Below are 12,515 nucleotides of genomic sequence, written 5' to 3'. Positions count from 1 at the left end.
ATTAACAGAAACTAAAAGAATATGTCAAAAAAGCTAAAGAAAACAATTTAGAGTAATTAAAATTAAAAGAAATAGCACAAAACCTATAAAACACTAAAACATAACTGTTTTCATAAAAATCTAATTTTAAATAATCCTAAAATATGCAAATTAATTACTACTGAAAAACAAAGTCACAAAGAACCAGTAGCAAAAAAGAATCATCTAGAAAATACTCCTAGCTCAGATTATAGGCAATCTAGTGATTTAAGCAAATTCATGAAAATTCAAATTCAAACTTTCAAATCTAGTCAAACTTGATATTTACAGAAACTTCATAAAATTTATAATCTGATGCAAAAAGAATCAAATTAAAATACTAAAAATCCTAATTGATATGAATTTTTTAAAACAGAAGAGCAGGTGTTGACCGAAGACCACTTTTTGGCCTACCATTGACCGAAGACCACTTTTTGGCCAAGGGTTGGCTGAAAAGTCCTCTTTGGCCAATGGTTGGCCGAAAAGACCCTCTTCGGCCAACAGTAGACCGAAAAGTCTCTCTTCGGCCAACAGGAAGCCGACAGAATGATACTTTTGATTTTTATGCATTAGGGTGTATAGTTTCCGAATTTGCTATAAAAATCATCATAGTTTCAAAAAAAAAATCACAAATATGCGCCTGTTGCCAAGTGTTTTTCTATTGCTGAGTGTAACACTAGGCATTGCCGAGTGTATTTTTGTAAACACTCGACAAAGGTTATGTTTGTCGAGTACCCCGAAAAAACACTCGGCAAACACTTCGACACGCGGCAAAGAAGCATTTTTTGGTAGTGTGTTGTGGCTGAAGCGTAAGCCTTGGAAACGAGAATGATTTTTGAGGAGAAGATCTTGATGGCCACCGGGCGGCGACGGAGAAACGGTAGGCGAGTGGTGCCAACCAATGGAGACAATAAAAACATGTGTACATTGGGTTATTTTTTAGCCTTATCCTTAATAACTTGCTATTCCTAAAGTATGATGAGACATTGAAAGCGTGTTTATCAACCACAAGGGGGTGGGTAATGGGAGTTTTTTTATCAAGTTCTTCGAAAGAGCTACTACTTTGAAGAATTAGCAGCTAGAGCAGAACAGAGAAATAAGTGATGATGACTTCAAGCAAGACCTCACAACAAAAATATGCTCAATAGTTGAAAAGTAAGTCTTGGCACATTCATCATCTTTACTGTCTTTTGGAAGAACATTTGACTTGCTATTCCCTAGTTGCTCCAAAGATTGCCTGTACATCACTGTTGTTACATATGTCTTGGAACAATTATATTTTTGTTCCCCTACTAAAATAAATGATCGATTTTCCTTGTTGTGCTGTAATTTGTTCTCCTCCCCATAGCGTGACAATGGAAGTTAAACTAAGGGTATACACCTATACTTAAGCGTGCGATCAATGTTGTGCCAAAGTCATCAGAAGAGAAAGATAACATGCAAACTACTCCTAAATATCAATACAAGTAGACTATACGAACAAGCATGCAAGTACACTTAAGTATAGCTAGACAGAAGATAAACCAGAAAATGACATAGAGCAGCGGAATAGCAAAGTCTTCAGGTAAAGTCTTCCGAGAGGGCTTCCGAGATGCTCTCAAACTCCCAATTCATGCTCAATTAAGCTTTGGCACTCAGCTTGAAGTGCACGCAAGCAAATCCGATTTCCTGACGGATCACAATATCACATACGCATCCACGGTTTGGAATCGGCATCACACCTGAGCTCATCGATATAAGGCAGCCAACCTGCTGCCTTTGCCCTCATATCGCTCTGACTTCTCTTCTCGCACCTCCGATCTTCCCCCATCGCCTCCTACACCAATCACCAGCCGCATCGTCCCCAGCGACCGGCGTCCCCTGTTCCAGCGCCCATGGAGATTGCCTACCCCTACGGCGGGGAGCTCACGGGGAAGCACGGCTTCATGACAGGCGAGCCGTTTGGTGCCAAGACCGGCATCATGTCCGGCCCGAAGCGCGCGAGGGAGATGGAGATCCTTCGGCAGCGCTTCCAATCCGAGCTCGTCGCCGTCCGTCGCCTCCTCCATAAGGCGGCCGCCGTGCTAGTTCCCGCCTCGTCCCCGTTGACTCCCCGCGTCAAGGAGAGTCGTCGAGGTTTCTTGGCCGAGGAGCCGCCGGCCAAGAAGAGGAAGGCGTCCCCTCCCGTTCCTCTGATCAAGAGCAAGAAGGCGCCCAGGAAGAAGATGATGACGGGCTCTGAGAGGGAGATGCTCGCGGAAGACCTGGAGCTGTTCGTTGCGGAGATCCCCGATCACGTCGTCGAGCTCTTGAAGAAGCACAGCTGCGCCACCCGCCCCGGCGAAATCGAGATCGACGTCCACGCGTTGGATGACGCCGCCGCCGTCGAGTTACAGGAGCAGGTTGACAAGTTCGCTCGAGAGAGGAGGTCGAATCCGCCACCGCAAGAACGGCACCAAGACGGCCCTAAGGTGATGGCCCAAGAGGAGGAGGACGACGAAGAAGTTGACATCTGTGGCGGCGTCTCCCCCTTAGCGATCGTGCCGGCACCTCTGGCCCAAGAACGGCACCAAGACGGCCCTAAGGCCATGGCCGAAGAGGAGGAGGAGGAAGATGTTGACATCTGTGGTGGCGTCTCCCCCTTACCGATCGTGTCGGCACCTCTTCTGCTCGTCGAAGATGAAGCAGCCAGTGGCTGTGGCAGCCCAAGCTCCAGCAGCAGCAGTTCGGATACTGATTCTTCCAGCGACAGCGATTCAGATACTGATTCCGGCAGCAGCGACTCCTGCGGCAGTGACTCAGATTCTGATTCAGACGAGATCGTCGACAGCCCAGCTCCTCCAACATGCGAGCAGCTCGCCCGTGCTCTGGAAAGGCAGCGAAAGGAGGCCACGTCCCGGGCGAGGGAGAAGGCCTGTCAGGAGCTGCTCCAGATGGAGAAGACGGCAATGCCCGACGATACCCTACACCGAGAGGATCTGAAGAGGCTCGGCATTGATGAGTACAACACGGCGAGGCCCAGCAACTTGTTGCGGCAGATTGGACTCCACCTCAAGCTTGACGACCACGACTGGAAGCAGCAGCATCAAATCTTCGAAGAAGACCTTGAGGAAGGGGAGATTCGATCGTGATCATCGTTACTAGCAAGTTGCTATAACAAGTGTTGTAATTGCTGATGGGTTGATGCCTCACAGAAAGCTTGTAGTTGTAGCTCTCTTCTGCAAAATGTATCTGTGCTCAACATGATTGGATATATGTAAGTACATGATCAATTACACTGAGTATCATCTACATTGGATATTTTTAAAATTTATGATTTTTTTTGTTTTTGTTTCTCTCCGGTTTCATTTTCTGAAATACATGGATAGTAATTTAAAACTCATGAATACTTTTTAAAATTAAGTCACTTTATTAAAAATGGTGAAAAAACAGAATTGTAGATGTTTTTAAAATTTGTGAATATTGTTTTGGAATTTTTGAACCTTTAAATTTTAAAAATTAAAAGAAAAAATATATAAAAAGTTGGCTACAAACAATAGTATTTTTACACATGGCATGATGCCTTATAGAAAGCTTGTAGCTCTCTTTTGCAAAATTATATAACGACATCAATTTTTTGGACATGGTTCTAGGCACACCGTATATAACATCTTAATTTAAAAAATATAAAATCAAACAATTCTAAAAAAATTGTGGCGAACATGATCGAGTATTCTACATACGTATCAAGTTTTGCAAAGATGAGTTCGGCGTTCTTCTGATCTAAAAAAAATTGTAACTTCAAATTTTTTGAATTCTGACTTGTTGCGGCAGATTGGACTCTTCCGTGAGGTTGACGACGACCGAAAGCAGCAGCAGCAGCATCAAAGCTTCCAGGAAGATTTAAAAGAAGGAGAGATTTGGTTGTGATTGTCGTTGCTAGCAAGGTGCTATAACAAATGATGTTGTTGTTGATGGCTTGATGCCTCACACAAAGCTTGTAGCTCTCTTTCGCAAAATGTATGTGTGCTCAACATGATTGGAAATATGAAAGTACATGGTTGATTATAACCAGCAAAATTAGTGATTTTTTCACACATGTTTTGCGGTGTATAAATGCTTATCATAAAGTTGGCCCATCTCCGAGAAAGATTAACAGAGGCCATTTCCAGTATCATACTCCGAGTACTGATTACTAAACATGATTTAAAAGCATATATAAGGACATAATTTTTTGGACATGGTTCTAGGCACACTGTATATAGCATTTTAATTTTTTAAATATAAAAAATCAAACAATTCTGAAAAAAATTGCGGTGAACATGATGGAGTGTTCTACATAGGTATGAAGTTTCGCAAAGATGAATTATGTGTTCTTCTGAACTAAAAAAGAAAACAAAATTGCAACTTCAAAAAGTTTGAATAGTAACTTGTTGTAGCAGATTGGACTCTTCCGCAAGGTTGACTCCGGCGACTGAAAGCAGCATCAGCATCATCAGAGCTTCCAGGAAGATTTAGAGGAAGGGGAGATCCGGTCGTGATCGTCGTTGCTAGCAAGGTGCTATAACAAGTGATGATGTTGTTGATGGCTTGATGCCTCACATAAAGCTTGTAGCTCTCTTCTGCAAAATGTATGTGTGCTGAACATGATTGGATATATGAAAGTACGTGATCGATTATAAAGAGTATCATGTACATTTTTAGAATCCACAAACATTTTTTGTTTTTGTTTCTCCGGTTTCATTTCCTAAAATACATGAATTTTTTATTTTAAACTCATGAGCATTTAGAAGAACTCCTGGATATTTTTTTTATAAAATTTAAGTCATTTTATTAAAATTGGTGAACATTTTTTAATTGAAAAAACACAGAAATATTAAAAGGTTAGCTACAAACAGTAGTTTTTGTAGAGAACTTAAGCGGCATTTTATTGATCAACGATGTTCAGTGGAAATGTTACAGGATCATGTGGTGCAGCAAGCCGGACATGACATCCAAAATATAAATCTTGAGAATATTTAGCTAAACTTCGGCTTCATGATTGTCATCTCGACTGTCATAGGTGAAGTTGCATTCCTTGAAATTACACGAGCATTGATCAGTTATCGCTCCATGATGCCCACCCACTTTATCAGAGATATCCTTTACAAATGTGGCACAATCCAAAGCTATTAGGATCCGCCTGACTAGTAGATCATCGGCAAGCTCTTGGCTCTTGGGCTTCCTGATACGCTATGCCTTCTAGAGTCGGTACATCAGTTATACCATTAAATGCAACTTAAGATGAGCAAAGATAGAGGCCGCTTTGGTCTCGGCAAATAGCCACAACAACTTTTTCCATCATTTCTTAAAACTTCGCCATCAACATTTTTTTAACCCACAAAATTTCATAGATTAGCAACATCGTACACGTACAATTTTACATTGCAGTACCAAAGAAAGTTCAGCTGGTGATACATTAAGGTAAGGGAGACTCGCTTCGGTAGACACACCCCCTACAAACCGTATAAAAGGGTAACATGGACCTTCCACACTTTCGTATGTATAATGAGTCATTCGTCGGTATGTATATACATATAGACCCATATGTCTATCTTTTTTCTTCTCTTCACTTAAAGTTTCACCATTTTTAAAGTGTAAAAATAAAGAAGCCAACAAGGTTGGAACTAGGGACCCCTTGTTAGAGGGTACACCAACGAGACCAACAGGCCACATTAGCACTTGTGATATTTGGAGGTACAAAAGCTCTCTTAGTTATAATAATCAGTAGTTTTCTTTTTGTTTTGTTTTGGCCGAGTTTTCATCTGCTTTTTTCTTGTTTTAATCTTTTTCTTTTTCTTTTTTAAAATTTGTGAACTTTTATTGAATTTACGAAATATTTTCCAAATCTGTGAATTTTTCAATCCTTATTTTTTTTAAAACCATGAACTTTTTTCAAATGCACGAACCTTTTTTCAGATTGATGAACTTTTTACACATAGATTTTTTTTCAAAAACCGGCTGGCAAGCTAAGGTTCCCAAAACCGGGAACCTTTTTTTGGAACTTTCTTTAGTGAACTTCGTTTTTGAAAATCAATGAAAATTTTCATATCCGTGAACATTTTTCTAAAAATCGATGAACTTTTTAAAATCCACGAACGCTTAGGCCGGCCTAACAGGTGCCTGACAGGAGCGATGTTGTCGCCTAGTTGGGCCAAAGCCTAAGCATTTTTTCTTTTATATATTTTTTCTTTTTTTGTTAATTCTTTTTTCTGCTTTTTGAACTTTATTATTGTTTTAAAACTTGGTTACTTTTTAGATAATAATTGTAAATACTTGTTTACTTCAAACCTGACATGTAAGACAAAACAAACAACATTTAACAGAGGGTGCTCAGGTGACCGCAAGGCTTCGTCTGAGAGCACGCTGTATCTGATGAACTTTATCAAATACAAAACAAACATTTTTCAAATACATCGTGAACATTTTGAAATGCACGCTAAACAAAATTGCTATACACGATGAACATGTTCTTATACACAGTGAATATTTTTCCCAATGCATGGTGAACATTTTTGTTCAATATGGAGAACTTTTTTTAACATCGTAATTTTTTTGGAAAGTGAACAAAATTAGAATTTCGAACTTTTATGGTTCTGGCATCGAGTACCTCGACCAACTCAGGCACCCGTTGGTTCTGGCATTTTATTACGTTTTCATTTTACTCATTCAATGCATGTCATGGTTGATGCAGTTCCTCTTGACCAGCACCCTCCTAGTCTCCTTTATATACTAGATCTCCACCGACTAGACGCTAGAGTAAGACCCTAAAAGTCTAAAACACAGGGTAGACGTGAAAACCCTAAAACACAGGGCAGATGTGACGCAACGTGCGTTTTGTGTCCGAATTCGTTCAATTTTTGCATGGGGAACTACCATGGGCGTGCAGCATGCTGCCCAAATTTGATGTCATTTCGTGCATGACAACAAATACACCCTGTTCGACCGTGACTATTCGGGTCTGCCGGTATTTGCAAGTCTTGAAGCAATTTTTTTCACCTACACCAAATGTATCCAAAATTTTCCCACATAATGGCATCACCATGGCCAGCATGCATGCCAAGTTTCATTCATTTCTGGCATTCTATGCATTTTCTATGGCTTTTAGGTGAAAAAACGCTAAAATACAGGTGACGGAACATGTTCGTTGTCCGAATTCATTCATTTTTGCGTGGGAGCGGAGCTGCTCCAGTGTTGTGTCGGGCCCCAATGTCGCGTATCCATCGGCAGTGATGTGCCACTCCTTTGACAGCCATGCCAACGATGGAATGAGCAGTCCGAAGCGGCTCAACTCTGCATGCGGCCACGAGAGAGTTGACGACCAAGAGCGACCGTCTCGCTATCGGATCCGGAGCTCGCCATCAAAAAGAGTAGGGCCGACAGGGGTCTGAGGAGGAGGAGAAGGAAGGGCGGCGTGCGGCGGCTGGCCGACCCCAGCTTTTTATAGCCCGGGGGCTGCGGGGGAGGGGGGTTCGAGGGTGCCGCATCAATGTGAATGCCAGAGCAGGCAGCGCGACGCGACGACTTAATGGCGGGGCAGGCGATGCGGCATGCGAGCGACAGACGGCAACGGATGTGGCACGACAGACGAGACAACGGCGGTAAGCGGTAGGGGTGCAGCCCTGATTGTCAACCGGGCACGTTGAACAGCCCCGCGTGCCACGGCGCGTCATGCAATACAAATATCATGACCCGGCGCCGACAAAAATACTCCCTCCATTCCAGAATAGATGACTCAACTTTGTACTAACTATGTCATCTATTTTGGAATGGAGGGAGTAAAAAATAAATCACTGCTGCCCTATGGATGAAAAACAAAAAAGCCTAAAATCTGTCACAACAAGTCTTCGGATCGCGGACGTATGAATACATATACGTAGTGTGCGGGCGGGTCGGCCACTTTTACAAATATATGACCATCATTCCCTTACCGATAAAGGGGTATCAAATAATCTATGGGGTGCCCCCCTCCCCTATATATAAAGGAGGGGAGGAGGAGGCCAGCCAGCCACAAGGCGCGCGCGAAGGGGGGAGAAATCCTACTCATAGTAGGAGTAGGTTTCCCCCTTTCCTAGTCCAAGAAGGAGAAGAAAGGAAAGAGGAGAGAAGAGAAGGAAGGAGGGGGGGGGGGGGCTGATACGTCTCCAACGTATCTATAATTTTTTATTGTTCCATACTATTATATTATCCATCTAGGATATTTTATATGCATTTATATGCTATTTTATATGATTTTTGGGACTAACCTATTAACCTAGAGCCTAGTGCCAGTTTCTGTTTTTTCCTTGTTTTTTAGTTTTACAGAAAAGGAATACCAAACGGAGTCCAATTGACGTGTCAATTTTTGATGATTTTTTATGGACCAAAAGAAGCCCCCGGAGTAAAATAGTTGGGCCAGAAGAGTCCCGAGCAGACCACGAGGGTGGAGGGCGCGCCCCCTATCTCGTGGACGACTCAGAGACCCCCCCCCCCTGACGTGAGACCGACGCCAAAAATTCCTATAAATACAGAAACCTCTAGAAAATAACCTAGATCGGGAGTTCCGCCGCCGCAAACCTCTGTAGCCACCAAAAACCAATCGGGACCCTGTTCCAGCACCCTGCCGGAGGGGGATCCATCACCGGTGGCCATCTTCATCATCCCGGCGCTCTCCATGACAAGGAGGGAGTAGTTCACCCTCGGGGCTGAGGGTATGTACCAGTAGTTATGTGTTTGATCTCTCTCTCTCTCTCTCTCGTGTTCTTGATATGGCACGATCTTGATGTACTGCGAGATTTGCTATATAGCTGGATCTTATGATGTTTCTCCCCCTCTATCTCCTTGTGATGAATTGAGTTTTCTCTTTGAAGTTATCTTATCGGATTGAGTCTTTAAGGATTTGAGAACACTTAATGTATGTCTTGCATGTGCTTATCTGCTGTGACAATGGGATATTCATGTGATCCACTTGATGCATGTTTTGGTGATCAACTTGCGAGTTATGTGACCTTGTGAACTTATGCATAGGGGTTGGCACATGTTTTCGTCTTAACTCTCTGGTAGAAACTTTGGGGCACTCTTTGAAGTTCTTTGTGTTGGTTGAATAGATGAATCTAAGATTGTGTGATGCATGTCGTATAATCAAACCCACGGATACTTGAGGTGACATTGGAGTATCTAGGTGACATTAGGGTTTTGGTTGATTTGTGTCTTAAGGTATTATTTTACTACGAACTCTAGGGCTGTTGTGACACTTATAAGAATAGCCCAACGGATTGATCGGAAATAATAACTTTGAGCTGGTTTCATACCCTACAATAATCTCTTCGTTTGTTCTCTGCTATTAGTGACTTTGGAGTGACTCTTTGTTGCATGTTGAGGGATTGTTATATGATCCAATTATGTTATTATTGTTGAGAGAACTTGCACTAGTGAAAGTATGAACCCTAGGCCTTGTTTCGAAGCATTGCAATACCGTTTGCGCTCACTTTTATCATTAGTTACCTTGCTGTTTTTATATTTTCAGATTACAAAAACCTATATCTACCATCCATATTGCACTTGTATCACCATCTCTTCGCCGAAATAGTGCACCTATACAATTTACCATTGTATTAGGTGTGTTGGGGACACAAGAGACTCTTTGTTATTTGATTGCAGGGTTGTTTGAGAGATACCATCTTCATCCTACGCCTCCCATGGATTGATAAACCTTAGGTCATCCACTTGAGGGAAATTCGCTACTATCCTACAAACCTCTGCACTTGGAGGCCCAACAACGTCTACAAGAAGAAGGTTGTGTAGTAGACATCACGCTCTTTTCTGGCACCGTTGCCGGGGAGGTTAGCGCTTGGGGACACAATTTATTATGCTATAAAGAATATTGATATCCATTAAACTTGTCATCATGATTTTAACTTTCAATTGGATTATGCCTCACATGATAGTTATTTTGTTGAGTTTGCTCCCGCTACTATTCATGAGAAGAAATTTGCTTATGTGGAGAGTAATAAAAATTCTATGCTTGTAGATCATGAAAAGAATGCTTTATGTGATGGTTATATTGTTGAATTCATTCATGATGCCACTGAAAATTATTATGAGAGAGGAACATATGCTTTTACATATTGCAATAGTATCAAGTTTCCTCTCTATGTGTTGAAAATCTTGAAGTTATCCTTGTTTTACCTTCCTATGCAAGTTGACTCTTGTTCCCACAAGTTGTTTGCTCACAAAATCCATATGCATAGGAAGTGGGTTCGACTTGAATGTGCTTTTCATATGCTTCATGATGCTCCCATTATGTTTCAATTCTTATCTTTTATGTGAGCATCATTGAAATTATCATGCCTAGCTAGAAAGGCATTAAATAAAAGCGCTTGTCGGGAGACAACCCAACACCTTTACCTACTGTTTTTGTGTGTTCACATGATCATGCTACTGTATTAATCATGTTTTATATCTTTTGTTTTAATAAAGTGCCAAGTAAGACCTTTGGGATGATCCATGGTGATAGTTGATTTGATCTTGCTGAAAAACAGAAACTTTTGCGCCCAGGAGATTAGTTTTCATTTTTAGCAGAAATGCGATAAAATACTGATTCATTTTGCAGAAGATTAATAAAAAATTTGCTTAGGACTTCCTAATTTCTCAGGATTTTTGGAGTTACATAAGTATTCGAGAGTTGCAGATTACTACAGACTGTCCTATTTTTGACAGATTCTGTTTTTGATGCATAGTTTGCTTGTTTTCTAGTTTCTATGGCTTATATTGATTAATATAAATTGTAAAAATGATAGGGAACAGTAGGCATCATGTGAGAAAAATTATGAATCTTGTCTTGACAATACCTAAGTGGTGATTTGCTTTCTTATACTAACGGAGCTTACGAGTTTTCTGTTAAGTTTTGTGTTGTGAAGTTTTCAAGTTTTGGGTAAAGATTCGATGGACTAAGGAATAAGGAATGGCAAGAGCCTAAGCTTGGGGATGCCCAAGGCACCCCAAGGTAATATTCAAGGACAACCAAGAGCCTAAGCTTGGGGATTCCTCGGATGGCACCCCCTCTTTCGTCTTCGTTCATCGATAACCTTACTTGGAGCTATATTTTTATTCACCACATGATATATGTTTTGCTTGGAGCGTCATTTTATTTTATTAGGATTTGCTTGCTGTTATTTAGAGTAATATTTTGCATATTTTACTTCAATAAAAAGGTCAAGTATAGCCTTTACCATGCTTATTTTGCAAGTCCATATGTTGCTATTTTAAAAACAGAAAGTTTGCTGTAATGTTTTGAATATTTGTGAATAGTCAGGATATGATAAAATCTTAATTTTTTTACACAATGAGTAACAACAAATTATCTACATTGTGGTAAATTTTCATAATTTTTGGAGTTAAATAAGTATGATTCTTCTTGCACTCTTTATGGACTATCCTGTTTAGACAGATTGCTATTATGATTGCATTGTTTGCATATGTTTGCTTGTTTAATGATTCTATTTGATGATATGAGTACTAAATATGCACAGGCATTCAGTGTGCAATGTCAAATTATAATTTTATGTGATTTTATACAGTAGAGAATGATAAGGTTTAGCATGGATTTATACTAACTTATCTCACAAGTTTTTGTTGAGTTTTGTGTGGATGAAGTTTTTAAGATTTAGGAAAACCGCGATATGAAAGGAATTAAGGAGACACAAAAGCTCAAGCTTGGGGATGCCCAAGGCATCACTAATTAATATTTCAAGAAGTCTCAAGCATCTAAGCTTGGAGATGCCCCGGTTGGCATCCCACCTTTCTTCTTCAACAACTATCGGTCAGTTTTGGTTGAGCCTAAGTTTTTGCTTCTTTACATGATATGTGCTATCCTTGCAATGTCATTTTATTTTGTTTTGCTTGCTTTTAGAATAAAGTACTTAAGATCTGAAATTTTATCTATGAGAAGGAGTCTTCACATAGTTACATAATTATTCAACTACTCATTGTGCTTCACTTGTATCTTTTGGAGTAGTTTGTCGTTTGCTCTAGTGCTTCACTTATATCTTTTTAGAGCATGCCGGTAGTTTTATTTTAAAGAAAATTTTAAACTCTCATGCTTCACTTATATTATTTTGAGAGTCTTAAACAGCATGGTAATTTGCTTAGGTTATGAATTTAGTCCTAATATGATAGGCATCCAAGAGGGATATAATAAAAACTTTCATATAAAGTGCACTGAATACTATGAGAAGTTTGATTCTTTATGATTGTTTTGAGATATGAAGATGGTGATATTAGAGTCATGCTAGTGGAGTAGTTGTGAATTTGAGAGATACTTGTTTTAAAGTTTGTGATTCCCGTAGCATGCACGTATGGTGAACCGTTATGTGATGAAGTTGGAGCATGATTTATTTATTGATTGTCTTCCTTATGAGTGGCGGTCAGGGACGAGCGATGGTCTTTTCCACCAATCTATCCCCCTAGGAGCATGCGCGTAGTACTTCGTTTTGATAACCAATAGATTTTTCCAATAAGTA

At 40.5% G+C, this 12,515-nt stretch overlaps 1 protein-coding gene across 1 annotated transcript; it reads left to right on the top strand.

The window, feature by feature from the left end:
* The first annotated feature begins 1,818 nt into the window (after positions 1-1,818).
* LOC147971529 (uncharacterized) lies at positions 1,819-3,128 on the top strand. Its single transcript, XM_087522795.1, has one exon. It carries the CDS (start codon positions 1,893-1,895, stop codon positions 3,126-3,128), a length of 1,236 nt encoding a protein of 411 aa, XP_087378921.1. The 5' UTR covers positions 1,819-1,892.
* Positions 3,129-12,515: the final 9,387 nt, after the last annotated feature.

The sequence above is a fragment of the Triticum urartu genome, chromosome 5A, assembly GCF_056163025.1.
Source record: "Triticum urartu cultivar PI428250 chromosome 5A, HENAU_Tu73, whole genome shotgun sequence".
Classification (NCBI taxonomy): domain Eukaryota; kingdom Viridiplantae; phylum Streptophyta; class Magnoliopsida; order Poales; family Poaceae; genus Triticum; species Triticum urartu.
This window is presented reverse-complemented; position numbering and strand designations above follow the sequence as displayed.